The 16,450-nt window shown below is 41.8% G+C and overlaps 1 protein-coding gene across 1 annotated transcript in view; it reads right to left on the reverse strand.

Moving 5' to 3' along the window:
* LOC126183610 (unconventional myosin-Va-like) overlaps positions 1-16,450 on the reverse strand; it is a 70,412-nt gene that overhangs the window by 33,939 nt on the left and 20,023 nt on the right. The window contains exons 5-6 of the mRNA XM_049925720.1: positions 13,370-13,558; positions 13,006-13,173 (exon numbers count right to left, since the gene is read on the reverse strand). Coding sequence (XP_049781677.1) covers positions 13,006-13,173; positions 13,370-13,558 — 357 coding nt within the window. The remainder of the gene's footprint in view (positions 1-13,005; positions 13,174-13,369; positions 13,559-16,450) is intronic.

Genomic DNA, 16,450 nt, shown 5'->3' on the forward strand with positions numbered 1-16,450 from the left:
CAGAAATAAAATTAAATGCAGGTCATCAGAAAGTGGTTTGGCGGAGCTCCACAATTTGCAGTGGTTGGGGAGACCATCCACGGCTGTCACACCTGACACTTTGCAGCGAGCTGATGTTGTCATTCATGAGGACAGGTGCATTATGACTTGGCAGTGGGTGGTGCATCTGTCAATCAGTAAAGTAAGTTCACAGTGAAGCACTGGCTTCGCCACCAGCACAAGGATTGGCACTGACAGGGCATTCATGCCCTTTTTTTGCACTGGAGGAAGGTCATAGAACAGGATGGAGATTATGTGAAAAAACAGAGTGTTTAGATAAAATACCATTCTTTTGTCTGTGTAGTTCTCATTATGTTCAATAAAGAATTGTTGAAGAAAAAAAAATGTGGTGTATTAGGTTGGCATTGAGACAGCACAACTCAGGGCCCATTGGACTGTTGCAGCTGGCCTGCCAGTGCCAGCATAATTATCTTGTTGCTGCGCACCAACACACAGGTAAGTCAGATAATCAATTGCATCCACATCACATGCAAATCACATGCTGGGTGCTTGCCACTCCCACATCCTTGCCAAGCACCTGGGCTTGGCATCTAGAGTTATTACAGTATACCACTGTATACAGGCATTTCCCATTTCTTCCCCAGGATGACCCCTTCTAAGAGGTTTGGACAAGGAGAAGGTAGGTCCTGTTTGTGTGGCTGGTAGCCTGTCCTTGTGAACAGCACCAGAGGTAGATGGTGAAACCCTTTTGCTCTAGCTGAAGAGGGGCATACAAAAGAGCATCTACACTGCACACAGGCAGTTTCTTCAGTTGCTATCTATTTCTCTAAAACTTTCTTTTGTAGGTTCCTTAAACGCACTTGCATCTTCATGATTCTTCAATTCTTCATTGCCTGTTTCACTTGGGTGTAACACCATTGTCCTACCAGTTTTCTTAGGTTCAAAAACAACATCCTTACTCCAAATAATCCATTTTTTCTGATACAATCCACACTCAAAAGCCATCAGTGCCATCAGAATAACCAACAAAGATTCCTGGTTTTCCTTTTGGATCCCATTTATTTCGCATTTCCTTCAGAACATGAACAAAACACTTTACCCCAAAAATATGAAGTTTATTTAGCTGTATCGTCTTTCCAGTGAATATCTCATAAGGTGTTTTGCCATCCACACAACTTGTACCAGTTCTGTTTAACACATAAAAAGCTATGTGTACTGCTTCTGCCCACAAAAACTTAAGCAGGCCCTGATATAGCAACATGGTTTGAGCTAGTTCCACAACTGTTCTGTTGGTGCACTCAAGCACATCCATTCTGTTCTGGAGTACAAGAATTTGTGATGATGAGTTGTATGCCATTTAATTTCATCAAATCTTTTAACTTCAGTATTATCAAATTCTCGTCGACCATCACACTGAAATGCTTTTGGTAGCTGGCTACAAAAATTCTTCACAATGCTCACCATTTCTGCAATCTTCTCGGCAGTCTCAGACTTTTGCTTGAGAAAATACATCATGCACAAACTTGAAAAGTCACAAGAGAAGCAAAGAAAATATTCTGCTCCTCCCAGCGATTTACACTCCATAGGTCCACACAGATCACCATGAATCACTTCTCCAGGTTGTGTGGCATGCTGCTGTCATAACTGAAACTGCTGTGATGCTGCTTCCCCTTAACACATGCCTCACAAAATTCTTCACCAAAGTCTTCAACTTCAACACTACACTGCTTCAAGAATTGTTGAACATGATATTTGTTCTGATGACCCAAGTTTTCATGCTAAATTTGCAGAAAGTCCTTTGACGCAAGATTTACCTCCGGATCACAAGGCTGAATTTGTTTTGTCACTCGAATCAACATCTTCAGTAAGTTGCCACTACATATGCTACACACTTTTACAATGCCATTGTTTCGGAACTCACACTTGTCTTTCAATGGATAAAAGTCTAATCCCTTGTCCATAGCAGATGATACAGAAAAGAGATTTCTTCACCCTTGTGGAGTATACAAAACATTATCTATATGGCATAACTTCCATTTTCCATTGACAAAAGCTTCAAAATAAATAGTCCCTTTTCCTAGTGTGTTCATAGTCAAATCATTGTGCATGCATATATGCAGTGGTGTTGCAAATTTAGTAAATGATGTATACCACTCAATTTTCGTAGCCATGTGATTTGTCTCTCCACAATCAGTGACCTACAAGTCCTTGTTCAATTCTGCACTTGTTACTTCACCAATGAAAGCCTGGTCAGGCAAATCAGTTTTATTTTGGTTGTGGATGGTTTTTTGTTTGTGTTTTAAATTTGGACATATTGTTTTGATATGGCCAAATCCAACACAAGCAAAATATTTGAACTTCTTTTCATTTGTAGGCTTTTCATACTTGTTTGATGAAGTAACATTCCTCATAGTGGTGCCCTCTGCATTTTTAATGTTTGATTTAGTAGCAAAAAATTGCAACTACCTCGTCTTGTTTCTCCCTCCGACAAGCATGACGACTGTCATCAGAAGTTAACATGTCCATTAAATGTTTTAGTGTTTGCTGATCTTCAGATCTTGCCCACCACAAGTGTTGCAGACTTTCATAACTGTCAGGCAGTGTGTCAGGCAGTCGCACCATTAACAAGGATTCATCAGATTTCACATTGAGTTGCTACATTCGAAGAACCAAGATTTCAAAACAAGCGAGATGTGTCACCATGTCATCACCTGAACTCATGTAAAAATTGAAGAATTCTGCCTGAACAGAATGTGCAGCTTGCTTCGTTTTCTGTTCAAACATGGGATGTAGCTTGTCCCACATATCTCGTGCACTCTCACATGCAACCATCAACACCATGACTTTTACTTCCACATTTCTAACAATAATCTGACTTGCTGAGTAATCAGCTTTGTTCCATGTTTTTAGCGCAGCATTAAACACATCTATTTGTGCTGATGTTGCATCTGCTGGCAAAGCCGCTGGTTTTTCTACGTCACCAATACACACTTCATATGCACCGTCTGATGCACGTAATAAATTTCATACTGCAAACTTCCAAATAATCCAATTTTCAGCTTCACACAGCTTCTATATACCATGAAAATCCATTGCAGTCCCATAAAACAATTCAGATTTACAACCGCAAAAATTACACAAGAGAAACATGCAGCAATTGTTCATGTATATACAATACCAACCATGCATAGCACACAACACATGCTAACACATTTCTGGCATCACAAAATGTAAAATTGTAATACCCAATTCCTTTCTTGAATAATGTACTGGACCCATAACCTATTGCAGAAACTTCAAGAAAGAACTAAAGGGCTCAACATAAAGCATATACACGATGTAGTTGCTATAACAAGACACATGTGTTTTATTTTATGTCACCAACCAAAGACATAGACATAGATAGTACACAGCAGAGAGATTAATATAAAGATCTCACTTCAACAAAATTCATCATAGGATATAGTTTTGTTTGCATTATTAAATTGTGAAGTTTATTTATTTAATTGAGAGGTTGCTGGTTCCTTTCTCAGGTTTGTTTCAGTAGTGTTTTTTAAATATTTGCTTCTGAAAGTAATTGTTGTTTCAATGCAATTACTGTTATAGTAACTGTGTACCAATCAAAAGAGACATTTTTGTGCAGTCATCACCAGTTTTATGCAGATTTGATCTTTAGTAAATGTTTTACAAAATCCAAATGTAATCCAGACTAAATCAATCTCTCCACTCTTCCCCACTATAGTCTAGCTACCCATTAAAAATATATATCTAATATTTCATCAGTCCACATCTAAGTTCTTGCAGTTGAAAAAGACAGGTTTTTATTTCACGAGGATTCACAAAACTCAGATCATCCACTTGGGGCCATACAAAAGACTGTAAACTATTTCTATATTGTCTCATAAATTTCTGTTTGACTTTCCTACAGTAATTTTCAGAAATTGTGACCACTTTCCCCGCAAAACATTTCTTAGTGTCAGTTAACTTCTTTGAGGCACTATTCACACCCATTTTAATGAGGAGGTAATTGCCTTTTGCTATAATGTCACAGGAAAAATTATCATTCTGTCTAACAAGATCTGGAACTTGACATTCTGGATTTAAAAGGTTATTGTCACTGTTGTTAATGTCTTTCACTGATGGACCCTCAGGTTCATCACATTTAGCAGTGTCATTACTCAAATCCAGATGGGCTTCAGTAGGCTCAATATCTGACACACTGTTATTTGGTTCAGTTTATATTCTTCTCTTTTAGTGCACCATCTTCTTTACCCCCAGAATGCAAATTCTTCAAAAGGTCAATCATACTTCCCTTCAGTTTTTCTTCAATTGAATTTCTGTCTTCATTGGTGCTACTGTTACCAGTAGCCATAACTCAAATTTGGGCCAGTATCTTCTGGAAATTTGCAGGAATGATTCCACATTTTTCAAAACCTGACCTTCTGATATCTCCTGCTGATCCTTCAGTTCTTGAAAACAGTTTTTTTTAACATTGCTGGCAGTCTATAATTAGGCACAGCTCCTCTATTTCATTTCATGTTCTATTGCATCAAAACCTCATGCCAGTGTTGCTTGAATTGTATGAAGGAAGATACATCAAGAGGCTGAGAAAGACGAGTTGAATTCTTTGGCAGGCAAATAAATTTTATATTTTCCTCTCTGCATTTTGCTGTTGCAGTCTGAGACATGTGAGGAAATAGATTATCCCTTATGAGTGACTGTGGTGAATCCTTACTCTCAAAATACAGGTAAGCTGTTGTCAAAAACCATTCTTCAAAGATCTTCTGTTCTATCCACCCAGATTTTGTGTTCACAGAACCTGCTTCTCTGGGGCCACGTGATGTCCAGATGTACCAAAGATGAAGAGGTCAATCTGGTACCGAGTGCCGTGGGTTTATAATCCGTGCCAGACGGCATGGAACTCCATGACCACTAGAGGTTGCTGCAGCAGTCGCGCCGTAAGCTGTGGCTGCGTGCGCTCCTGGCCCCGAGTCTAACTTGAAGCTGCTGCTGTGGAGCACATGGTCACAGTGGCCAATAGTTACATACCCTGTCATGTATTTAGGTGGCTGCATCTCACTCAGTGAGGCAGTCTGGTACTTGCGTTGATTCAGTTGACATCTCACTTACAGACATTGTGTTTAATTTGTGTGTGCTTACTTCCCATTTACGAGTGGGCATTGTTTTGATTTTGTGAGGTTGTCTCTTGTGACCCCATGGCTTAATACTTTGTTGTTGATCTTGGTGTCTCGCTCAGTTGTCTATCATCATGCTTGTCCTTCCATTCTCAATCATCCGCCTTGTCAGTTCGCGGGCCACTCCCGTTGGTAGTTGTTGTTAGCATGGAGGCTAAGTTGGTGTGTCTTCTGGAACAACAGCAGCAGCTCATGCAGCAGCAGTAGCTCCAGTTAGACATCTTACAACAGTTGATGCAGTTGCTAACAGACAAAGTCGATGCCCGGGATGCATTACCACAACAGCTTCTGAGACCTTGGGTGTCCGATGCTTTGCCATGTCCACCGTCGTTCCCACCATTTAATGACGCTAAAGAAGACTGGGAAACATACTTACATCAGCTGAAACAACATTTCATGGCTTTCCAAGTCCCGGGTGACCCCTAGCAGCGGTCGTTGTTTTTGTCTTGGGCTTCCCCAGACACATTCTTTCTTCTCCGCAAGCTGGCATCCTTGTCCGATCCTGTGGCTCTCTCTTTCCAGGAAATATGCCGTTTGCTGACAAACTATTATTCACAGTGCTACCATGTGGTTGCCTCTTGGCTGGAGTTCCACCAGTGCCATTAGCAGCCTGGTCAGTCATATTGTTCCTGGGTCATGGACTTGCAGGGTCTCAGCCGTCGATATGATTTTACATGCACCAATCAGCAGTGTAAGGCTTCGTATGCAGATTCCCTTATCCAGGATGTGGTGGTTCAGCTGGCTACCAATCCTGAGGTCCACACTGCAGTGGTGAAACTCGATGATTCCTCATTGGAAGAGATTATCTGCATTGCCCACTCATCTGAAATTGCTCAGGTGGCTACCGAGCATCTCATGGCACAGCTGCAAGTGGCAGCAACTGATGCATCTCTATGGGTTCTGCCCTCATGACATAGACATGGCCTGGCCAGCAGAGGCCAGAGCTCCGTCGGGACTCCTCTTTGTCTGGCGTCTCTATGGCATCAGAGCCTCCAGTCGCCCCTCGTCGCCAGTCACGCGGCCCGCTTCCTTCTTGCCCACAGTGCTTTACCCACACTCTTGCACTGATTCACTGATTGCCCCCACCACTGAAAAATGTGCACGCTGTGTGAGAAGGAGGGCCACATCCGATCTGTTTGTTGTAGTCGCTCTATTCCCTCACGTCCTGCCCCTACTGGGCCTCAGGATACAGCACATGCTGTGCATTCGGTGGTCCCACTGGAGGACCCATCAGCACAGAAGCTATTCCTCATGCTCCGCCTTTTTACTGAGGATGTCAGTTTTCAGGTCGACACTGGGGTCACTGTCTCCCTGATTAATATTGCTTTGTCACCTCCCTCTCTGTGTTTGGTCACCTATGGCGACTGTTCCATTCCCCTTTGTGGACACTTCATCGTCCAGGCTACATACAAACGTGTTCCACGGCTCCTTACCCTATTTGTCATCGACCATCCGTCGGCTTTGAATGTTTTTGGTCTGGATGTGTTTTGACTGTTTGGCTTTTCCATTTATGATGAAGTTAAGGTTGTTTCCACGGCTGTTCCTTTTCATGATTTGGACGATCTGTGCTCAGCTTTTGCATCATTGTTTGCAATGGATGTCTGGTGTGCTTCACGTATTCAGGCCCACATCACACTTCAGTCGGATGTGCAGCCTCACTTTCTCTGGGCCAGACCCATTCCAGTGGCCTTACGGACAGCAGTCAAACAGGAACTTGATTGGCTCCAGGCTACTGGCATTCTAGAGCCTGTGTCATACAGTGCTTGGGCGGCACCATTGGTGGTCATATGGAAACCCAGTGGGTCTCTTCGACTGTGTGGGGACTTTGGCGCTGTTATCAATGCTCAGTCCTTAGTAGACACTTGCCCCATTCCCTGACAGAAAGACCTTCTTGCCAAACTTGTGGGCAGCGAGTACTTTTCTGAGATCGACCTGGCTGAGTTACCCTTGGATGCTGATTCACAGAACATCATGGTTATCAACACACCTTTCAGTTTATAAAAGTACAAGTGCCTTCCATTTGGTGTCTCTTTGGTGCCGGCAATTTTCCAGCCATTCCTGGAGCAGCTTACACAGCCTATCCCAGCCTGCATCAATTATCTGGATGACATTTTGGTCACCGGGTGTTCCTGCCAGGAACATTTGCACAACCTCAGCGCCTTATTTCATGCTCTGCAATCTGCAGGTTTATGCTGTCCGCTGGACAAGTGTTGTTTTTTTTTTTCAACCAGAAGTGGAATACTTAGGCCACTGGCTTAACAAAGATGGCATTCACCCTTCGGATCGCAATGTCATGGCCATTGAGGCCCTTCCTCATCCCAAGGACTTATCTTAACTCCAGGTGTTTTTGGGCAAGGTTACTTATTACTTAAGGTTCTTACCCTAAGTTGCCTCCATTGCTCAACCCCTCAATCACTTGCATCGCAAAGGGGTTAATTTTGACTGGACTCCTGCCTGTGACCAGGCTTTTCTCCATTTACAGACGATGCTGAAGACCGCTGCTTGCCTTACTCCTTTCTCTCTGGACCACCACTTTGTTGTGGCAGCTAATGCATCGGCATACAGCATTGGGGCAGTCCTCGCACCGATGGCTCAGAACAGTCCATTGCCTATACATCTAAGACGTTAACCCCAGCACAACAGAACTACTCCCAGGTTGAAAAGGAAGCCCTGGCGATAGTGTTCGCCATCCAAAAATTTCACATCTATCTCTTTGGGGCCACATTCGCCCTCCTCATGGACCATAAACCCTTAGTTATGCTTTTTGGACCACACTCTCACCTTCCACAGTGGACGGCTCAGCATCTGCAGTGGTGGGCATTATTTTTGTGGAATTACACTTTTACCATCCAGTATAAGCCCACCACCCACCATGTTAATGCAGACACTTTGTCACGTCTCCCAGAAGGTCCCGATCCTGCGTTTGACCAACAGGAGGTCCTCTGCTTCCACATTGATTCTGCCTGCCGGGATGTGCTGTATGGTCTGCCTCTTGTGGCTACTCACATTGCCATGGCTACACACCAAGACCCTATCTTGTGGCAGGTTCTCCGCTGCATGGTCCATAGTTGGCCCTCCTATACTACTCGTTGGATGTGGACTGAATTCAACCCCTGGTGCCACCTGTCCCACAGGCTCTCCATGATCAATGATGTCCTTCTGTTGGCCACAGAATCAGATGCCCATGGGTAGTCATCCCTCCATCTTTTCGACATCACGTACTCAGTTTGTTACACTGCGGGCACTGGGGTATGTTCCGCTTGAAAGTTTTGGCTCGCCAGCGTGTGTATTGGCCCGACATCGATGGCGATATTGACCACCTGGTCCACAGGTGCACTGTGTGTGCACATCACCAGGCAAGCACCCCGCCCCCTCCCCTCCCCCGTCAGTCATTCACACCCTGGCCTGTGCCTTGCTGGCCCTGGAACAGCATCGATCTCGATTTTGTGGGCCCATTTTTGGGGTCCATGTAATTACTTATCGTTGATGCCCACTCCAAATACCTGTACGTCATCTGCATGGTATCCACCACCACAGAGGCCACACTCATGGCCCTGGCCCAGGTTCTCACCAATCATTGCATATCGAAAAGGTTACCCAAGAATGTTTTTATAGGACTATATACATTAAAAGTTGGTATACTAGATGCAGCGATATGTTTCAATGATGGAGTGATAGGAAGATTGGAAGTCCTGAGAAATTTAGGCATAAAATGTGGCTCTAATATGGAAGATAAATTGCTTGCGTGCGACAGGCAACAGGTGCATGAAGGTGAAAGAGTCACTCTTCAAGTTACCAAAGAATCAAAAAGTGCTAAAAGGAAAACCAAGAGGAAGCTTGAAGATGAAGAAATGCTACAGATGAAGATTATGTTCTGAGGCACAGTTTAATTAGACTCATATCTTCATTCGCAATTTCCCACAAGTTATGTTTTCCAGAATTCAGGTACAAATATTTCCTAAAGTTTATAAAGCATTGCTCTTATTTTTTTCTGTATCTTGCAATAGTCCATACTTTTGTAGTAGACCTAAGCATTATTGCAGAATCAACTAAATTATAGGAAAAATAACATTTTTATTAGGAAAAAAATTATAAAAATTAAAATGTAAGATGTGATATTTTTTATCCTTGTAATATGCATAATAGGTGGAATTAAAAAGGTCTAGTACCTCAGCCATCATGTCATGCATATCTGGTAAAAATTTGGTCTTCTTCAAATGTATAACATTGGATTAAATGGTACCTCAATTTGAGTAAGAATTTTGGAAACAAATTGTATCAATTTCTTTGTAATTTTTTTAACAGCCCTAAGCAGGTACAAAAATATTAAAAATAATTCTAATTTGTTTAGAAAGTGTGCTGCATTACCTGATATCAACAAAAAATCTGTAAAACATATACATTATAAACAGTGCCTGAAAGAAATAGTTGTTCATTTTTACATAATATTGAGCCAGAAAAGTACCCTGTATCCTTAAAGTGAATCTCAAAACTATACCAATTCACATCTGTGGACAACCCATACAGCTGATAATGTAAGAAAAAAGGAAATTTCAGGGTGACATATGTCATCCACATGACTATTCCAGGGTTAATATGGTGTAATGGAACTCTGAAACTGGTTGCATAAAAAAATTGAATGAAAAAGAGATGGCTGCAGGTGTTTTAGTTTTCATTTCATAATGGATAGCCAGACTTCTTGCAACTATCTATTACAAGGATGGACATAGAAAAAAGATAATATTCTCCTTTCTGTTAACAAATCACATGAGGTTGCCAAAATTATTCTTATAAAAATAAAGTAACCTCAGTGCGGAAGTTGATGTTACATGCAAACCAATCAAAGAATAAAAATATTTGTTATATGAACTAAATAGTGATAAAATATAGGATTATGAATATATGTCGTTCTGTCTCAAATCACTCCTGTGTCTCAAGACATCCCATTTTACAGTAATTAAAGTTATGAGAACATCATGTAATGGAAGAACTTAGTGACGTACTATACAGCAAAAGTTACCACTCATTAGAAATCAGGCATTCCCATCTCTTCAAGACAGTGTTTGAAATCAGCTAAAAGTAATTTACTTACAAGATAATCATCATCAGAATTTCAAATTCTCCAAATGTAAATCACCTATTTTGTTTTAATGACTGTAAGATTCCAAAATATGATAATATAAGTTTAGAGCTATATTTTTTTCTGAATCAGACATCATATCCTGTTAATTAATCCAGTTATTAATTATGATTTTGAATAATTTAGAATAATAAATTATTTATTTCAAGATGGATGTTATACTTGTAAATGGGGGATTTCAGAAACAGTGTAATAGTTATGTTTGTTGTACTTTTGTGAATTACTAACCTGAACATTCTCCATAAACCAAACAATAGTGAAGTCTTAGAATGCATGCTAAACGGTAAAATCTAGCCTAGCTGAATTTCAAAGCATTATGTAATTTCAGAATTCACATCATGTTCTTACATCTCTCAGCCAATGGCCTTGTCACGGACGTAACACTGGTTTCTGTCAGATCATCAAAGTTATGAGCTGTTGGGCTTGGCTAGCACTTAGGTGGATGGCCATCCACATCTGTCAAGCGCTATAGGCAAGCAAGGCACACTCAGCCCTTGTGAGACCAACCGAGGAGCTACTTGACTGGGCAGTAGTGGCTCTGGTCATGAAAACTGACAATGGCTGGGAGAGTGGTATGCTTACCACATGCTACTCCATGTCTGCATCAGCTGAGGATCATGATGTGGTGGTCAGTCAGTACCATTGGAACTTCAAAGGCTGGACAGAGTTTAGTTTTTTACCTTAAGTCTGTCTTTATGTAGTCAACTCCCTCTGAAAATTGCACGTTCACAGATGGCCAGTGTACAGTTAACATCTCTCCGTCACATCGCAGGAAAGTTCACATCTGAGAAGCACACCGCTAACATCTCTATTTCAGATCAAGTTAGGATGACACATGAATAACATATATATGTCACTTCTTGTTAAAGCCTGCATATTGCTTGCCTAGGGCTCACCATTCTGCGACGGTTATGGTGAAATTTTGTGCCTTCGTATACTATGCCCAACAACAGTGTCTGTAAAAAATATGAAACTGTGAAATATCTTTGAATTTTGAAATCACTGGTGAACTAGTAAATATTATCCTCAAAAGTACTAAAGATATGCAAACTGTTTGATGTTTTGTGTTAAGTATGGAGGTAACAATACTGTAAATCCTGTCATGTGCACTAACACAATCATAATTCTGTCACCATATACAGGGTGTTACAAAAAGGTACGGGCAAACTTTCAGGAAACATTCCTCACACACCAAGAAAGAAAATATGTTATGTGGACATGTGTCCGGAAACGCTTACTTTCCATGTTAGAGCTCATTTTATTACTTCTCTTCAAATCACATTAATCATGGAATGGAAACACACAGCAACAGAACGTACCAGCGTGACTTCAAACACTTTGTTACAGGAAATGTTCAAAATGTCCTCCGTTAGCGAGGATACATGCATCCACCCTCCATCGCATGGAATCCCTGATGCGCTGATGCAGCCCTGGAGAATGGCGTATTGTATCACAGCCGTCCACAATATGAGCACGAAGAGCCTCTACATTTGGTACCGGGGTTGCGTAGACAAGAGCTTTCAAATGCTCCCATAAATGAAAGTCAAGAGGGTTGAGGTCAGGAGAGTGTGGAGGCCATGGAATTGGTCCGCCTCTACCAATCCATCGGTCACCGAATCTGATGTTGAGAAGCATACAAACACTTCGACTGAAATGTGCAGGAGCTCCATTGCGCATGAACCACATGTTATGTTGTACTTGTAAAGGCACATGTTCTAGCAGCACAGGTAGAGTATCCCGTATGAAATCATGATAACGTGCTCCACTGAGCGTAGGTGGACAAAACTAAAATGAGCTCTAACATGGAAATTAAGTGTTTCCGGACACATGTCCACATAACATCTTTTCTTCATTTGTGTGTGAGGAATGTTTCCTGAAAGTTTGGTCATACCTTTTTGTAACACCCTATATTCTGCCACTGTGAACTGTGTTCAAATCTTTGAAGCTGTGTATTAGTTAGGTGATTTTCCTTCTTTATGGAATTACAAAACAGGAGATGTTCTTTCTTTTATCTGCATATACTGTGAACTATCAAACTTTAACTGGCCACCACCCACAATGTAGTGCCAAAATATTGGGTTGTCTTGTTTGCATTATTTAAATCTCTTCTTCCTAAGATCAGTTCTCAGTATTGTCTCTCAGTTCAGTAAGAAATGAGACTTCAACACTGTTCAAAACCAAGTGCAACAAAGGACCAGGTAAATAGAATTTTGCAACCTAATCAGATGAAAGCTCATCTTCAGTTATGGAACAGTCTAAAACAATTTTATCTTTCTGACAACATATAAGATTGAAAGCAACAGTATGGGTTTCCCTAAATTGATTATGTGATTCATTTGGCAAAACAGAATAGATTCCATAAGTGAAAGCCTTTTTACACACAATATTATGTTAATTTTTAGATTCATCCTGGCATAAAACAATAGAATCTATCTTTGAAACTAGTACAGCATTGATAAAAAAACTAATGATCTGACAAAAATATAGTAAAGAAAGTTCTGTCAGAATGTTAATAATCTAGGAGTGGAGACCACTCATGGAACAGTACAATTCCAGTGTGCCTTACTGTATAAAAACAGAGTTCTGGTTGCATAAAGTTTTTGTTTGGTTAGTAATTACTGCAAAAGTTATATACATTTGTAAAAAGTGACATAAACAAACAACTGTAACCTTCAAAAAATCTATTGAGAAGATGGGCAATGACTTTCTTGTTGTGTCACACCACCACTGTTCAAGTTGTGACAGATTACGCCTTATCTGCCATCCTTTAGTCAAATGACACAAATCCTCTCGAAGCAGTAGGTTATTCAGTGAAATGGCACAGATGAAGTAAAAAATCTGTAAAAGTAAAATACACAAGTTGATATAGTATGGTAACATTTTTAGAGACAGTTTTTTTTTTGTTTTTATTCTGCAGTTCACTTGAGACCACAATCTGTATTATGCACAATACTTTAAAACCCAAGTGTAAATATCAGATTCATTCTAGCCAAGGGCTGTATAGTTAACTGCTAAAAAAAATTTGGCACCTCACCTGCCTAAATATCTGGAGAATAATCTCTGAGTCAACACTATGGCACTGCATAATTTTATGAATAGAATTTAATTCCTGCAAGAGTATCTCCAATGGCTGTATACTTGACAAGCTCCGTTTTGGTTCATGTTCAAGAATAGCTGGCACCACCAATGGATGTATCTTTTCTTGTATGTGCCCAGTAAGACTCTGTAATGACATTTCAATCTCAAATACTATTTTAGAGAGGGTTAAATATATCACATAGGTGAATTCATAAAGCAACTACTACTTTCTTATATGATACAAGACCAAAACATTAATGAGTTGAAGCAAACTGAAAATAAGACACACTTAAAATTTGTCTTTCTTCAATCTTTCAAGGCAGATATTCAGTCCACTCTGTGGCCAAATGAACAGTTTATCAATTATAGTGTCGTTTGTGCAATTATTTAAAAATAAAGAAACAAAGAAGGAAAGAAATGAAGAAGCAATGTACAGACATATAAATTACTCATAAAAATGAGTCTGTGATGTTTCTTAGCATTTACATGTGAAAAAGAGAAAATACATGCACTATAAAGTATGTCTTCACTGTACTTTTGAGCACTTAAAAATAGAAAGTGATTCGCAGAACCAATTGAAATACAGACTGCTTTGAACAACATTGTTTGTCCACCTCTGTACAAAGTGAAAATGTTGCATCTCAAGCTAGGTGTGGATATCAAGTAAGGGAGAGTTACATGCTTCATCATTTAGACAGTAACCTCAGAATCAGCCTGCACTTTAATATTATGTATGCATGTAATTGTCACACACTGTACATGTACTATATTCACTAGATGTGATTCAATTTCAGCCAGATAATATTTTATATATGTCACAACTACTGTAGAATTTCACAGTGAATTTTAGGTAGGCAGCATATGGGTCTTGGTGGAGTCACATTTCCATGATAACAATGCATAAAATTATTTTGTATCTCCACAATTGGAATAGCTATGTATTACTCCATATTTTTAATGATTATTAAATGCCACAATAAGCAGGCAAAAATGGATGCTTCACTTCTAACAGTACTGTTGAATGCCAGTATCCATCACCCTACTAGAAATCTACACCAAGTGGTTATGTTCCAATCCAAAAGCTATATCCACCAAGGAGACAGAATTTCTTTTAGGACTAAGTCTTGATAGTCTTACAGGAAGTAAATGCAGGTTTCTCTAAATACAGGGTGATTATAATTAAACTTTCAAAATCCTGCCGAGCATCTCAGCCTCAACCTCTTCTTCCCCTTCCTCACCATCACCTGAGCCACCATTTATGTCCACCCTCGAACCCCCATGTATGATTTCTTGGCCCACACTGACTGCACCTCCTCCACCTACGTGATTGCCGCCGACCTCAATATCCACAGCCATGCTCCTGCCGACCTCCAGGGGTGGCATCGGTTTATCACCAACCCCCAGGGAGACCTGGTTCCCCTCCACAAGCACACACGACCCGAACCCAACACCACTCCCAATGTGATCCCTGCCTCTCCCAACCTACTTGGTCGCATCACCACTGATGTCCTTGACCTCATTGGCAGTGACCATGCTCCCGTTCTCCTCACTATCCCTAATGGTTGCCATTCCCGTCCCTCTCATCGCCCTGACATCCCTCCTAAACTTATCTGTGATTACTCCCGTGCCCCGGGATGCCTACCGGGACTCCATTCACACCCAGGTCGAAGGCCACGACCTTACCCTCTAATCTCCTGATGACACCTCCTGCACTGCTGCCTTCCAGCACCAGACCTTGTCCTACGCTGTCGCCACACATATCCCTACCAAAGCCACCCACCCTCACTGCCCAGCCCTGCCCCCACAGGCTGTCCTTCTCTTTCATGAATCCCACCACCTATACTGCTCTTTTCTCTGCACTCATGATCAGGACACACTCACCTGCCACCAGCAATTACACCAACACATCCACAACCTGCTTACTGTGAAGAAATGCCGTGAATGGCGACAGACGTGTACACAACTCAACAACATACTCCCGATAAACTCTTCCAAGTATTGGTCTGCTTTCCATCCCTTTACTGGGAACCGCCCCACCCCCTAGTACCCTCTCCTCCTTGATGACCATCCCTGTCCTGACAACCTCAGTAAGGCCAACTACTTTGCCTCTCACCTATCCAATGTTTTTTCCATCCCAGATGATCCCCAATTTGATTATGCCCTCTTCCCTGACCTCATCAACTGTACGAATACCTCTGTTACTCCCCTTGCTCCTAGCTTCTAGTACTTGGGCCACACACCACCACCTGAACTTAACACTCCCATCACTACACAGGACATCGGCCTCACACTCCGCACTAAACACAACACTGCTCCTGGCCATGACCGTGTTACCTACTAACACCTCAAACACTGCCCTCCCTCCTTCCTTGCAGTCCTTGCCACCCTCTACAAACATAATCCTTGCCACCAGCTTCTACCCTGAGCTGTGGAAAACCTCCCGTATCCTGATGTTCTCCAACCCCAACAAGCCTCCATCTGATGCCTCTTCCTATCGCCCTATATGTCTCACCTCAGTGTTCCGCAAGCTCTTGGAATCCATCCTTACCCAGTGCACCCATCACCACCTCCACCGAAACCACCTCCTTCCCAACACCCAGTGTGGCTTTCGACCTTCCTTCTCTGCCTATGACCAACTTCTATGCCTCATTCATCTCCTCTCCCTCCAGCCTAACTCCCGTCACTCTCCCATTTGTGTCTCCTTTGACATCAAAAAGACCTACGACTGTGTCTAGCATCCCGGTCTCCTATTCAAACTCCAGACTTATGCCCTTCCTGTCAACTACATCTGTCTGATTGCCTCCTTCCTCTCCCGCTGCCCCTACTACATTACCATCCATAAGGTCAATCCCCCCATCTTCTACCCCTCTGCAGGTGTGCCCCAGGGCTCTGCCCTCTCCCCTCTCCTCTACCTCCTGTACACGGCAGTTATGCCCCAACCCTCCCCTCCAGTACACCTCCTGCAGTATGCCAATGACAACACAATCCTTGCCCTCACTCCTAACCTCCAACGGTCCCAACGCCTTCTCCAGAATCA

This window comes from Schistocerca cancellata, chromosome 4, assembly GCF_023864275.1.
Source record: "Schistocerca cancellata isolate TAMUIC-IGC-003103 chromosome 4, iqSchCanc2.1, whole genome shotgun sequence".
NCBI classification, from domain to species: domain Eukaryota; kingdom Metazoa; phylum Arthropoda; class Insecta; order Orthoptera; family Acrididae; genus Schistocerca; species Schistocerca cancellata.